This window comes from Diabrotica undecimpunctata, chromosome 6, assembly GCF_040954645.1.
Source record: "Diabrotica undecimpunctata isolate CICGRU chromosome 6, icDiaUnde3, whole genome shotgun sequence".
NCBI classification, from domain to species: Eukaryota; Metazoa; Arthropoda; class Insecta; order Coleoptera; family Chrysomelidae; genus Diabrotica; species Diabrotica undecimpunctata.
This window is the reverse complement of record NC_092808.1, coordinates 129,173,766-129,189,793: the sequence shown is the minus strand read 5'-3', so window position 1 is coordinate 129,189,793 and position 16,028 is coordinate 129,173,766. Positions and strand designations below refer to the sequence as shown.

General features: G+C 33.8%; 1 protein-coding gene across 1 annotated transcript in view; it reads right to left on the bottom strand.

Moving 5' to 3' along the window:
- Positions 1 to 8,684, bottom strand: part of LOC140443887 (inter-alpha-trypsin inhibitor heavy chain H4-like) — a 70,166-nt gene extending 61,482 nt beyond the window's left edge. Inside the window, exon 1 of the mRNA XM_072535387.1 lies at positions 8,547 to 8,684. Within this exon, the coding sequence (XP_072391488.1) occupies positions 8,547 to 8,548 (2 nt within the window). The 5' untranslated portion in view covers positions 8,549 to 8,684. The remainder of the gene's footprint in view (positions 1 to 8,546) is intronic.
- Between the last annotated feature and the right edge of the window lie 7,344 nt (positions 8,685 to 16,028).

The window sequence follows — 16,028 nt, the reverse complement described above, 5'->3', positions numbered from 1 at the left end:
CCGTCTAAGAATAAAACAGTATTTGGAAAGCAAAAGTATATTTTTTGGCCAGTCAAAAAATACTTTACCAATTACACAAACATTGACATTTTATAATTAGTAATACAAAAGAACAGTACTCACTCAGAAAATACAATATAATAACCAAATTTGATAAAAATACAAGGGTACCCCCTTGGAAATTTTTTTCCAAATTTTACAAAAAAAAAATTTTGTTTAATGTTTTGGTACATGCACTTGGTCCAGCTTATTTCAAACATGTGTTTTTTTCTGACCCCTTAATCCCAGTTTGCCGAAAAGACGAAAAATCGAATTTAAAAATCTACAGTGTTTTCGATTTTCCGGCAAAACGGTGCATAATTTTTAGCCACATGTTTGGATTTTTTTAATCAGCAAATCACCCTTAATCGAAATAATTCAAATTTCAAACAAAATATACACTTTTAATTTTCTCGAAATTTGCAGCGAATACATACATCCAATTGGAAATTTTTCTCACGAAAAGTTAGATGTAGAAAAATTCTGAGTATGGCAGAAGAACGAGCGGCCAATTTTATGTAGGAAATGTCCATTCGCTTGACTCTCGGACCAAAATTGACGCCAACATAGCCGATTAACGAAATTTGATAAAAATCCAATGGTCTACAGTTTTTTCGAGTTTCCGGCAAAACGGTGCATAATTTCTAGCCAGATGTTTATTTCTTTTAAACAGCAAGTCACCCTTAATCGAAATAATTCAAATTTCAAACAAAATATTTACTTTTAATTTTCACGAAATTTTCAGCAAATACAGACATCCAAGTGGAAATTTTTCTCACGAACCGTTAGATGTAGGAAAATTCTGAGTATGACAGAAGAACGAACGGACAATTTTATGTAGGAAATGTTCATTCGCTTGACACTCGGACCAAAATTGACGCCAATATAGCCGATTAACGAAATTTGATGAAAATCCAATGGTCTACAGTTTTTTCGATTTTTCCGGCAAAACGGTGCATTATTTCTGGCCACGTGTTTAGATTTTTTTAATCAGCATATCACCCTTAATCGAAATAATTCAAATTTCAAACAAAATATACACTTTTAATTTTCACGAAATTTTCAGCAAATACATACATCCAAGTGGAAATTTTTCTCACGAAACGTTAGATGTAGGAAAATTCTGAGTATGGTAGAAGAACGAACGGCCAATTTTATGTAGGAAATGTCCATTCGCTTGACTCTCGGACCAAAATTGACGTCAACATAGCCGATTAACAAAATTTGATAAAAATTCAATGGTCTACAGTTTTTTCGATTTTCCGGCAAAACGGTGCATACTTTCTAGCCACATGTTTATTTTTTTTAAACAGCAAGTCACCCTTAATCGAAATAATTCAAACTTCAAACAAAATATTCACTTTTAATTTTCACGAAATTTTCAGCAAATACACACATCAAAGTGGAAATTTTTCTCACGAGCCGTTAGATGTAGAAAAATTCTGAGTACGGCAGAAGAACTAGCTGCCAATTTTATGTAAGAAATGTCCATTCGCTTGACTCTCAGACCAAAATTGACGCCAATATAGCCGATTAACCAAATTTGATAAAAATCCAAGGGTACCCCCTTGGAAAAAATTTTCCAAATTTTCCAAAAAAAAAATTTTGTTTAATGTTTTGGTACATGCACTTGGTCCAGCTTATTTCAAACATGTGTTTTTTTCTGATCCCTTAACCCCAGTTTGCCGGAAAAGAGGAAAAATCGAATTAAAATATCTACAGTTTTTTCGAATTTCCGGCAAAACGGTGCATAATTTTTAGGCACATGTTTGGATTTTTTTAATCAGCAAGTCACTCTTAATCGAAATAATTTAAATTTCAAACAAAATATTCACTTTAAATTTTCTCGAAATTTTCAGCGAATACATACATCCAAGTGGAAATTTTTCTCACGAACAGTTAAATGTAGGAAAATTCTGAGTATGGTAGAAGAACGAGCGGCCAATTTTATGTGGGAAATGTCCATTCCCTTGACTCTCAGACCAAAATTGACACCAACATAGCCGATTAACGAAATTTGATAAAAATCCAATGGTCTACAGTTTTTTCGATTTTCCGGCAAAACGGTGCATAATTTCTAGCCACATGTTTATTTTTTTTTAACAGCAAGTCACCCTTAATCGAAATAATTCAAACTTCAAACAAGATATTCACTTTTAATTTTCACGAAATTTTCAGCAAATACAGACAGCCAAGTGGAAATTTTTCTCACGAGCCGTTAGATGTAGGAAAATTCTGAGTATGGCAGAAGAACGAGCGGACAATTTTATGTAGGAAATATCCATTCGCTTGACTCTCGGACCAAAATTGACACCAATATAGCCAATTAACCAAATTTGATAAAAATCCAAGGTTACCCCCTTGGAAAATTTTTTCCAAATTTTACAAAAAAAAAATTTGTTTAATGTTTTGGTACATGCACTTGGTCCAGCTTATTTCAAACATGTGTTTTTTTCTGATCCCTTAATCCCAGTTTGCCGGAAAAGAGGAAAAATCGAATTAAAAAATCTACAATTTTTTCGATTTTCCGGCAAAACGGTGCATAATTTTTAGCCACATGTTTGGATTTTTTTAATCAGCAAGTCACCCTTAATCGAAATAATTCAAATTTTAAACAAAATATCCACTTTTAATTTTCTCGAAATTTTCAGCGAATACATACATCCAAGTGGAAATTTTTCTCAAGAACCGTTAGATCTAGGAAAATTCTGAGTATGGTAGAAGAACGAGCGGCCAATTTTATGTAGGAAATGTCCATTCGCTTGACTCTCGGACCAAAATTGACGCCAATATAGCCGATTAACGAAATTTGATAAAAATCCAATGGTCTACAGTTTTTTTCGATTTTCCGGCAAAACGGTGCATAATTTCTAGCCACATGTTTATTTTTTTTTAAACAGCAAGTCACCCTTAATCGAAATAATTCAAATTTCAAACAAAACCTTCACCTTTAATTTTCACGAAATTTTCAGCAAATACAGACATCCAAGTGGAAATTTTTCTCACGAACCATTAGACGTAGAAAAATTCTGAGTATGGCAGAAGAACGAGCGGCCAATTTTATGTAGGAAATGTCCAGTCGCTTGACTCTCGGACCAAAATTGACGCCAACATAGCCGATTAACCAAATTTGATAAAAATCCAAGGTTACCCCCTTGGAAAATTTTTTCCAAATTTTACAAAAAAAAAAAAAATTGTTTAATGTTTTGGTACATGCACTTGGTCCAGCTTATTTCAAACATGTGTTTTTTTCTGATCTCCTAATCCCAGTTTGCCGGAAAAGAGGAAAAATCGAATTAAAAAATCTACAATTTTTTCGATTTTCCGGCAAAACGGTGCATAATTTTTAGCCACATGTTTGGATTTTTTTAATCAGCAGGTTACCCTTAATCGAAATAATTCAAATTTTCAACAAAATATCCACTTTTAATTTTCTCGAAATTTTCAGCGAATACATACATCCAAGTGGAAATTTTTCTCAAGAACCGTTAGATGTAGGAAAATTCTGAGTATGGTAAAAGAACGAGCGGCCAATTTTATGTAGGAAATGTCCATTCGCTTGACTCTCGGACCAAAATTGACGCCAATATAGCCGATTAACGAAATTTTATAAAAATCCAATGGTCTACATTTTTTTCGATTTTCCGGCAAAACGGTGCATAATTTCTAGCCACATGTTTTTTTTTTAAACAGCAAGTCACCCTTAATCGAAATAATTCAAATTTCAAATAAAATATCCACTTTTAATTTTCTCGAAATTTTCAGCGAATACATACATCCAATTGGAAATTTTTCTCACGAAAAGTTAGATGTAGAATAATTCTGAGTATGGCAGAAGAACGAGCCGCCAATTTTATGTAGGAAATGTCCATTCGCTTGACTCTCGGACCAAAATTGACGCCAACATAGCCGATTAACGAAATTTGATAAAAATCCAATGGTCTACAGTTTTTTCGATTTTCCGGCAAAACGGTGCATAATTTCTAGCCACATGTTTATTTTTTTTAACAGCAAGTCACCCTTAACCGAAATAATTCAAATTTCTAACAAAATATTCACTTTTAATTTTCACGAAATTTTCAGCAAATACATACATCCAAGTGGAAATTTTTCTCACGAACAGTTAGATGTAGGAAAATTCTGAGTATGGTAGAAGAACGAGCGGCCAATTTTATGTAGGAAATGTCCATTCCCTTGACTCTCAGTTCAAATTCAAACTTCAAACAAGATATTCAGTTTTAATTTTCACGAAATTTTCAGCAAATACAGACATCAAAGTGGAAATTTTTCTCACGAGCCGTTAGATGCAGAATAATTCTGAGTACAGCAGAAGAACTAGCGGCCAATTTTATGTAAGAAATGTCCATTCGCTTGACTCTCGGACCAAAATTGACGCCAATATAGCCGATTAACTAAATTTGATAAAAATCCAAGGGTACCCCCTTGGAAACTTTTTCCAAATTTTCCAAAAAAAATTTTGTTTAATGTTTTGGTACACGCACTTGGTCCAGCTTATTTCAAACATGTGTTTTTTTCTGATCCCTTAACCCCAGTTTGCCGGAAAAGAGGAAAAATCGAATTAAAATATCTACAGTTTTTTCGATTTTCCGGCAAAACGGTGCATAATTTTTAGCCACATATTTATTTTTTTTTAAACAGCAAGTCACCCTTAATCGAAATAATTCAAATTTCAAACAAAATATTCACTTTTAATTTTCTCGAAATTTTCAGCGAATACATACATCCAAGTGGAAATTTTTCTCACGAACCGTTAGACGTACAAAAATTCTGATTATGGCAGAAGAACGAGCGGCCAATTTCATGTAGGAAATGTCCATTCGCTTGACTCTCGGACCAAAATTGACGCCAATATAGCCGATTAACTAAATTTGATAAAAATCCAAGGGTACCCCCTTGGAAAATTTTTTCCAAATTTTACAAAAAAAAAAAATTTGTTTAATGTTTTGGTACATGCACTTGGTCCAGCTTATTTCAAACATGTGTTTTTTTCTGATCCCTTAATCCCAGTTTGCCGGAAAAGAGGAAAAATCGAATAAAAAAATCTACAGTTTTTTCGATTTTCCGGCAAAAAGGTGCATAATTTTTAGCCACATGTTTGAATTTTTTTAATCAGCAAGTCACCCTTAATCGAAATAATTCAAATTTTTAACAAAATATCCACTTTTAATTTTCTCGAAATTTTCAGCGAATACATACATCCAAGTGGAAATTTTTCTCACGAACAGTTAGATGTAGGAAAATTCTGAGTATGGTAGAAGGACGAGAGGCCAATTTTATGTAGGAAATGTCCATTCCCTTGACTCTCAGACCAAAATTGACGCCAACATAGCCGATTAACGAAATTTGATAAAAATCCAATGGTCTACAGTTTTTTCGATTTTCCGGCAAAACGGTTCATAATTTCTACACATGTTTTTTTTTTTAAACAGCAAGTCACCCTTAATCAAAATAATTCAAACTTCAAACAAGATATTCACTTTTAATTTTCACGAAATTTTCAGCAAATACAGACATCCAAGTGGAAATTTTTCTCACGAGCCGTTAGATGTAGGAAAATTCTGAGTATGGTAGAAGAACGAGCGGCCAGTTTTATGAAGGAAATGTCTATTCGCTTGACTCTCGGACCAAAATTGACGCCAATATAGCCGATTAACCAAATTTGATAAAAATCCAAGGGTACCCCCTTGGAAACTTTTTCCAAATTTTCCAAAAAAAAATTTTGTTTAATGTTTTGGTACACGCACTTGGTCCAGCTTATTTCAAACATGTGTTTTTTTCTGATCCCTTAACCCCAGTTTGCCGGAAAAGAGGAAAAATCGAATTAAAATATCTACAGTTTTTTCGATTTTCCGGCAAAACGGTGCATAATTTTTAGCCACATATTTATTTTTTTTTAAACAGCAAGTCACCCTTAATCGAAATAATTCAAATTTCAAACAAAATATTCACTTTTAATTTTCTCGAAATTTTCAGCGAATACATACATCCAAGTGGAAATTTTTCTCACGAACCGTTAGACGTACAAAAATTCTGATTATGGCAGAAGAACGAGCGGCCAATTTCATGTAGGAAATGTCCATTCGCTTGACTCTCGGACCAAAATTGATGCCAATATAGCCGATTAACGAAATTTGATAAAAATCCAATGGTCTACAGTTTTTTCGATTTTCCGGCAAAACGGTGCATTATTTCTGGCCACGTGTTTAGATTTTTTTAATCAGCAAGTCACCCTTAATCGAAATAATTCAAATTTCAAAAAAAATATACACTTTTAATTTTCTAGAAATTTTCAGCGAATACATACATCCAATTGGAAATTTTTCTCACGAAAAGTTAGATGTAGGAAAATTCTGAGTATAGCAAAAGAACGAGTGGCCAATTTTATGTAGGAAATGTCCATTCGCTTGACTCTCGGACCAAAATTGACGCCAATATAGCCGATTAACAAAACCTTTTTGGCACGATGTTAAAGAAATTTTGATTAATGATTATACCCTTAAAAAGTTATGTTAAATAATACTTGGTACGAACCTTGTAACTAGCGCCCTCTATGAGAGTGGGATATAAAAAAAAATTATGGGATCTATCAGATTCCAAAACAAATTTGTATAAAATTTTATTAAAATGTTTCCAATAATGTTTCTCTTTATCTTGAAAACGGATGGCATTACAAAAAATGTTTACCAAGTAAACCCCAATTAATTTTTAACATCCTGTACAAATTCCATCACTCTCTCAGTTTCCTGGTTGTTGATCACAATAAATTGGTTGTTTCTGGTGCCAGATTACATTTCTTTGGTTTTGTTAATGCTTATTTCTAAAATAATGTTCTTTGGTTCTACATTGTAATCTGTTTATTTTTAGTTGCATACCCTGTTTTTTATGTGTTGTTTTATGTTTTATCCTAAAAGGATTCTTCGTATCACGTTCAGAGCTTTTGTAAATAGCCGCTACAAAGATTCCTTTTAGGATGAAATACGTATAAGCGGATATACAGACGCACTATACGTGAAATAAAATCTTAACTGTCTTTCCTTTCATTTCGGTATACTCTTTATGAGTACTAGAAACCAATTCGCTAAGGATTTTTGTTTAGTTGACAAGATATGTTGTGGAATGCAATTTTAGATTCCCCATACCTCTAATTACATCTTTATCAACGTCTGTTTTGCCTTGCAATTCTTAGAAGGCACAGATTAAAGAAGAAATCTGAATTTGGTTTCGACAAAGAAACAGACATACTAACATATATAGAACAAAAAAGGCTAAAGTGGTATGGACATGTAAGAAGAACTAGCGACAGCAGATGGATAAAGAGAATTACCGATAAAATTTTAATAAACATATACCAATATAAATCAGAAGATTTTACTTCATTGTTTCTCCTCTTATTTGGTTTAATGGTTTAACTTTGATCATTCAAAGTACGTGCCTAATACCCTATAACAAAATACTAAAGATGCTCATACTGAGTAAAACTTTCGTATCCCCTGTTACTACTTTTTTTTTTTTAAAAGCCTTTTCCGCTTGCTGAATGTACGCCCATGGTTATTTGGCAGCCACTCCCGATCAGCGACCTTGTGAGGTACTCGTTTCCACTATACTCCTTCACTATCAAAACGATTGTTACTTCTGTTAGTTTATAATAATTTGTTATGCAATCAGTAGTCATTCACTTAGCATAGTAAAAATTTTATTTATTTGATCTCTTTCAGCGAAAATGATAAACTAAAGGATACCAGACTTCTGGAAAATTAAAACTTTTTAAAATAAATTTAAAAAAACATCAAACAAACAGATAACATGAAAGAGATTTTAATAGTTTGCAATGGAAATGAGATTAAACATATAAGATGAAGAGGAGTATGGCAGATTATACAGTCTTTGTAAGGTTTTATTTACGTTTTTGCATTATAAAACAAAAATTTTAATCAGTGTATTCTACTTATTCTAACAGATATCACCTACACGGTTAACTTAACAAACATTATATAAAATAATGTCACAACACAAAGAGCAATGAAAGGAAAAATTATACTCACTAAATAGTAGCAGACTGGAAAATTAGCTAATATATCGAAGATCTTCAAATCATAAAGTAAAAACAGAAAGACCAACAGTTTGATGATCTATCTCAAACAAAAACAAGAAAATTGGATGAAAATTGAATGTTGATAATATATTGCATATTAATTTGTGATGGTAATCTTTTTATACATTTACTTTTATTCATTTGTATGTAAATACATTTATACTTATTTTCAGTATTTTAGTTTATATGTACATTTTAAAACCCGATAAATTATTTACTATCATCAAAGAAAAGAGAATACAAAAAAATCGGAAAATAAACAAATAATGTGTTATTTACGAAGCCAAAAGAGTTGGCGAAATTTATTTTTAGATTACCAAAACCTTAAATTTGTTTATAGTTTATATTTAACATTATCAGATGCTATCAAAATTAATAATTAATAAGTACTTACATAATTTATTGATATTTAACACTTCTATCTTTTATTTTACCACACAACCGACTGAATTGAGTAGCGATGAACAAATCGTTATTTATGCAAGCAATGTCAGTTGGGTTATCCCAGATAATCGCGCTACAAACATTTAATTTAATTTAACATATAATTATTGAAAAATATATTATTTCCAGCAAAAGGATGTAAAAGGTTTTCTGGTGTAGACTAATCGTAATGTTATCAGAAATAGAAAAGAGGTACACACATAATATTTAAATTTCTTTATTTGTCTCACTTTATTCTTTGATAAAGTTGAATATATGTATTAAAAAAATCTATGTCATTAATGAAATATTGTATCTGAGAGTACAAATAGAGGCTTTCAGTACACCTAAACTGCTGCCCAATGCAAGCGCTGCCAGAAATACGAGCGCACACAGAATTACTGAAAAAGGAACCGAGATGTGACAAATGCATTGGAAAACATCTAACCCCCCTCCTCCTCCTCCTCTATCCTTCGTAAGGATGTGGTGACGTTATGGAATTTGACGAATGGTTGCTATCCATTCTTCTCTCTCCTGGGCGCGGTGTGGTGCCTCAGACAGAGAGTAACCGGTAGCGTACTTTATTTGGTCTGACCATCGGAGTGGCGATCTTCCTAGGGTTCTTTCACCATCTACCTTGCCTTCAACCACCAACCTCTCTATGCCTTCTATTCGTCTGGTAATGTGTCCAAAGTACCTCAATATATTTTGGTTGATGATTGTGGAAATACTAGTATTGATGTCGAGTTCTGTCAATATTGAGACATTTATACGATGTGCTGTCCAGGGTATGCGCATCATTCTACGATATACCCACATTTCATTATACGTCGTGAGTCGGACTTTTTAATGGTCCAAGTTTCTGACGCATAGGTAGCGATAGGAAAGATAAGCGTCCGTACTAGGCGTAGTTTCGTGTTCCTGGTTATGTCCGTATCTTTCCAGATTTTAGTGACTTTGACCGTTGCTGATATGGCCATTGTAAGACGTCGACGTATCTCTCTTCTTCGCATCCACCATTGTTTGTGATAACAGAATCTAAGTAATTGAAACGGCTTACCACTTCAAACACCGCTACGTTTCGTATTTCCGGCTGGTTATTTCTAATTCGATCGATTATCATTACCTTGGTCTTCTGTACATTAATTTTAACTCCATATTCCCGACTAATAGTATCTAGTCTGTTCATAATGTATTCAAGGTCATTTGTTGATGTTGCTAGTACTAAAGTGTCGTCAGCATAGCGGAGATTGCTGATTTTTTGGCCTCCGACTGATATTCCTACTTGCCATCCGTCGAATACAATGCGCATGATGTGTTCGCTGTATATATTGAATAACGTGGGAGAGATAATACATCCTTGACGAACACCGGCTTTTAGTTTAAAAGTATCTGAGTATATGTTGTTAACTCTTACGTTTGCTGTGTTGTTGATATACAGTTATTTCAGTAGGTATATTAGATGTTCGGAGGTACCCATTTCTCTCAGTATTCCTCACATTGTATGCCACTTTACATTATCGAACGCTTTCGAGTAGTCGACGAAGCACAAATATGTTTCTAGATTAAATTCTCTAGATTTTTCTATAATTTGTCTGAGATTAAGAATTTGTTCTCGTGTGCCTCTTCCAGGGACAAATCCACATTGTTCTTGTGGGATCTGTGGAAGAAGTATTGATTTTAATCTCTCGTTAATTAAAGTTAGCAAAACTTTACTTGCGTGGGAGATTAGGGCTATAGTGCGGTAGTTATTACTGTCAGTTGGTGAGCCTTTCTTATAAATGGGTATGAAAGTGAGCTTACACCAATCATTGGCCATTGTCCTGTGTTCCAGATTTCATTACACAGTTTGGACATTACTTCAATTCCTATATCTCCCATTTCTTTAAGTGTTTCCGCCGTGATTCCGTCTTCTCCTTGAGACTTTCCAGTTTTTAATTTTTTTATTGCGGTTTCTATTTCCGATTTTAAAATATGTGGTTCCTTTTCGTCATTAATTTCTTCTGGATTCACGTCTTCATGGTCACTATGAAACAACATTTCACAATATTGTTTCCATGTCGCTGCTATGCCCTCTGGAGTGGTGATAATCGTTCCCAAGTTATCTTTAATTATCTGCGTTTGTCTTTTGAACTCTTTAGTTAAGTATTTTACTTTGGTAAACAGTTCTCTAGATTCTTGACGGCGTGTTCTAGTAGTTGTCTGCATATTTCTTTAATATGATTATTTTTGTCTATTCTACTTGATGATTTTATGCGTCTGTTTACATTTGCTATCTTGTTTTCAGTTTCTGTTGGATTTGAAGCATTGTTTCTAATTTTTCTTCGTTCTTCTACTAAAATCAGTGTCTCATCAGTCATCCAGTGTTTTTCTTTCCAAGGGGTTTCTTTGGGGTTTTTAATATTTATTGCGTCTATAATCCATGTCTTTGTATGTTCCCATGTTTGATTGGGATCGCCAATAATGTTTGGTGTCTTACTATGTCTTAGTGTTTCTTTGTATTTTCCAGGCTCTTTAGGCATATATTTACTTTTTTTATTTGTTTCGGTTTTTTATAAAATTTGATACGGAATTCAGATTGTAACAGTTTATGGTCTGTTCCGCAATCAGCCACTGGTTTTGTCTTTACGTTGACTACTGAACTTTTCCATCGTTTGCTGACAAGGATATAATCTATTTGGTTTTTATATCTTTCCCCCGGTGAAATCCAAGTTGATAGTCTTCGCGGATGATGCTTAAACATGGTGTTCATGATACTAAGCTCAGTTTCGACGACAAATTGTAATAACCTTTTTTCTCTCTCATTTCGTTCACCTATTCCAAACCCACCAACTGTTCCTTTCAGCAAATCTTCTGTTGGTGTTTTGCCTATTTTTGCGTTCTAATCACCCAATATTATGACTGGTTCTTTTTTGGGTATATTAGCGATGTTACTGTTTAATGACTGGTACATCTCTTCCACTTCTTCATCTGTTTTATCGCATGATGGCATATACACTTGTAGTACATGGATCTTTGTTGGCTGTCCATCGAGAGTAATTTTAATTAGGCGGTCACTTATTGGAAGGTATTCATATACACATTTTGCCAGGTTCTTCTGTACCAGTATTGCTACGCCTTTTTGACTGGTTTTATTGGCTCCCGGCATGAATATTTTATAATAGTTGGATTCCCAGTGACCCTGACCTTCCCAGTGGATTTCTGAAACTCCACATATGTCTACTTTTTCTCTCATTAGCTCTCGTTCCAAAATATGTAGTTTTCCTGATTCTAACAAACCTCTAACGTTCCATTTGGCTATACGGTGTTTTTTACATAGTTTTATTTTTGGGTTTCCAGTCACCAATTTCGCAGGTGTAGCCTGGTTGCCCACATCCATCTGCCCGGTCGTCCATTTCACACCCGTCGACCAGAACTCGACGTGGCGCCGGTTGCTTGCCAAATCGCATAGCACTTTGTTATTTTCGCTTGTCATTTCATAAGGTGCTCTGGAATATGTAATCAAGTGGTTTTCCGTTTGCCTGCTTGATCCTTATGCCGTTGATACATTCTCAACTCCAGGGCAAAAGAAAGCAAAGCCCGAAACCGTTGGTCAGTAAGTGGGGGACTGCTTATATTGGCATATATTCCACATCTAACCCAAGACTAAAAAATTCAAAAATATAGCTTCAAAATAATTTATATTTAAATGGGAATAAGCCACAATTAAAGGTTAAAATACGTTTATTGACGTTTCAATTTCCAATTCGGAAATTCGATTTCCGAAGTGGAAATTGAAACGTCAATAAACGTATTTTAACCTTTAATTGTGGCTTATTCCCATTTAAATATAAATTAATTTAAAATGCCACAAGAAAATAGCTTCAGAACAATATTAGCTTCAAAATGTATTGCGAGAATGATCATCCTGCTAATTATAGAGGATGTAGCACTGCAAAAGCTCTGCAAAGACTGATAAATAAATCGCTGGTACGCCATCGATCCCTGGAAAGTCCTTGTGTTCGTATCTTAGTTGGTTGAGAGCCTTTTCTACTTCTGCTCGTAAGATTATTGGTGCTGTATCTCTGATTACCTATTTCTTGTGTTCTAAGACTGATGCATCGTTTGAAGTGTCTTTGTACAGTAGTTGTTGATTTTTACTTTTTTATTATGGTTAAAGAAGTAGTTAAAGAGAATAAAAAGATAAAAAACTAGATATTAAAGGAAACAATTATATTAATGAATGAAAGATAAAAATTATATAAAAGAGAAATAGGAAAAACAACATAGAATAACAAGGGCTGCCAGTTAATACAGAGGAATTTAATTCACGAAGAAAACGAAAACGTTTATAAACAGAATATACTGTAGTGGAAAAACAAAAGTAAACTAAAAGGTAATAAAAAGTAAAATAATATACTTTAACGATTATATGTCCAAAAAAGAAAGATACATACAGGGAAAATTAAAAAGAAAAGCTCAAGTAGAAAGAGACAATGGAAAGAACGTAAAAGTAGGATTTCAGAAACTTATAACAGACAATATGGAATAGTGATGGTGCAAAGAGAGGGACGGATTAACTTTTTGGGGAGTTATACAATATAGGCGACAAATATACCAAAAAACCTGAATAACACACTGGACAAGGCTAAGATGACGACCTGGCAAGTACAAGGAAAATGAGGTAACACGAAAAAACAAAAGGCTAACATGAAATGAGTTTTAATAGTTAATATAGGGTAAAGGGAGGAAAGATAGACCAGGAGGAGTGTTAGGAGTGTTATTTACGATAATTGAAACTGCTACGTGTGATAATTCTATTTGAGATTTTTAAATTTCATTTTTAGAGTAAGAACTACTGCTGTAGTCTGCTTATTTTAAACAATCTGTCCTCCTATTTAAAGATACATGGACCACTTACGAGGAGGAGAGTTGGACCAGTATGTTTTGTTTTAGGATTATGTCCAATAAATATATTCGCAAACAAAATACACCTAAGAGGGGTAACTGGACCTCTAGGGACTTAAGTGATGCCGTAAATGCTGTAAAGAATGGTGATATGGGTATTAATGAAGCCGCCAATGCATTTGAAATACCCAAAACGACTTTTAAACGTCGATTAAAAACAAACAATATGGATAAGATGAACCGATTGGATCCAGATTGTTCTTTAGGAACTGCTGTTGAAGCTAAAATCGTTAGCCATGTAAAAAAACTACAAAGAGCAGGCTTTGCACCAACCAGAACTGAAGTAAGAATCATGGCCTTTAATTTAGCTTAGGGAATAGGAATCCCAAATAAATTTAATGTAGAAGAAGGTAAATTTTTAAATTCATAAATCTGATACAAGAGTTACTTATTGTCTACTTTTATTAGGTAAAGCTGGTAAAAAATGGTTCGAACTCTTTTTGAAACGAAGACCTAAAATTTCAATTAGAAAAGCTGAGAACACCTCAATTGCACGAGCTTTAGGAATGTCCAAAGAAACAGTCGATAACTACTTTTCTAATCTCGAGATAATTATGACCGAATATAATTTTTATGATAAATCCCGACACATATTTAATACTGACGAAACAGGATTACAACTGAATACTAAAGCCGGCCAAGATCTAGCAGAAAAAGGTTCAAAATGTGTTTCTAGCTTAAGCCCTGGGGAAAAGGTGAAACGATCAGTGTAATAGCTTGCTGTAGTGCAGAAGGGATTTTCTTGCCCCCATATTTCATTTTTAAGGGGAAAAGTAAAAAAGACGAGTGGCATTATGGTATGCTACCGGGTTATAAGATAATGATGTCGGAAAAATCAGCATACGTTAACAGTGACTTATGGTTTATTTAGAATGGTTACAAACACACTTTTTGCCGAGAAAGCCTCCAGGTAAAACCTTATTAATATTAGATGGCCACACATTTCATACGACCAACCTGGATCTACTAGAATTTGCAGACCAAAACGAAATAATTTTATTTTGTTTGCCATCCCACACAACACGTTACCTATAGCCTATGGATCGTGCTTTTTTTAAGTCACTTAATAGCAACTTTTATCCTCAATGCCGTTTTATGGCACAGAATAACACAAACAGGGTTCTAAAACGCCTTTAGTTTGGTAAACGCTTAGGTCGAGCATGGAGAAACTCAGCAACTGTCCAAAATGCGACTTTTGCATTTAAATCCACGGGAGTTTATCCGTTTAATCCATTAATAATCCCAAAATATGCATTTTTGACACACACCATATCAGAAACAGAAACAATGAATTTTCCAGTTAGATCAAAATCTCCTCAACCAGGTCCCTCTGGAATCAGTGGTAAAATATCCTTGCACGGTAGCCCAAACAAGTCATCAATTACTGATAAAGATATAACTCCCGGAAAGGCTCTTGATGAGGTAACACCCGTGCCTGTATTGGCAGCAGCAGTAAAGAGAGTTTGTAAAAAAATAACTGAAGAGATTACTGCTCAGGACTTTATTAAAATGAAGAAGCATACCTTGATTAAAAAAAGCTCAAAACCTATAAAAAAACAAATCGTAAGAAAAAGCCAAGCGAATCGTCACTATCTGAAGATATTACTCTAAACGACACTAGTAGTGATGAAAACATGAGTGATATTGAAAATGAGTGTGTTGGGTGCAACGAGGACTATCGTCAAACATGTAAAAAAGATGACTGGAATGTATTTTTTGTAAGCGCTGATTACGTGAAACTTGTACTGGCTTCGCTAATCTCTGTAACAAGCGCGGAAAGTCTCTTGCTATTAAAAAGAAAAAGGTTTAGCTTGGTCCATCTCTCCTACTCCTAGTTGCCCATCTCACCTCCACAGTTGAGGAGAGATGGACCGATGACGTGCCAGTGCATTATATTTTTTTAGGTTTAAGAATTATAATTTCTAGTTTTTACTTATACCAAAACAAATACCAATATTAAGTTATGTTGTACAATTTTTTTTCTATTCTGATGTTTATTTAATAAAGAAACAGGCTTTAGTTTTCTAAAAGGTGGTCCATCTCTCCTTCCTTTACCCTAGTTTTAAGGAGTTAAGATAAAAAATATAGAAAATAGAAAAGCAAGAATTTTTACCAAGTTAGGGACCTAGATTAGTAAAATAGTACACAATAAGAAATAGAAATGCAATTCGAAAAGGCAAAATTAGATTTCCTAGCTTTAACCGAAATGAAAAAGAAGGGCAAATGAGAAATAAAAATGGAAAATGTAATAATAGACATTAGGAAAGAGTAACAGTAGGTGCAGGTTGTATAATACAAGCTAATAAAAGAAAATTCTTGTGGAAATGGGAAGCTACACCAATAACAATAATAATGGTTAAAAATGTCATGAGTAAACCAAAAGCTTAATCTTTGCTACTGGAGCGAACAAGGATTAAAAAGAAGAACGAAATGAGTGTTTCTGAGAAGAATTATCACAAGTAACTGAAAGGTAAAGTAATTATAAAAGGTAAAGTAAATAAACATG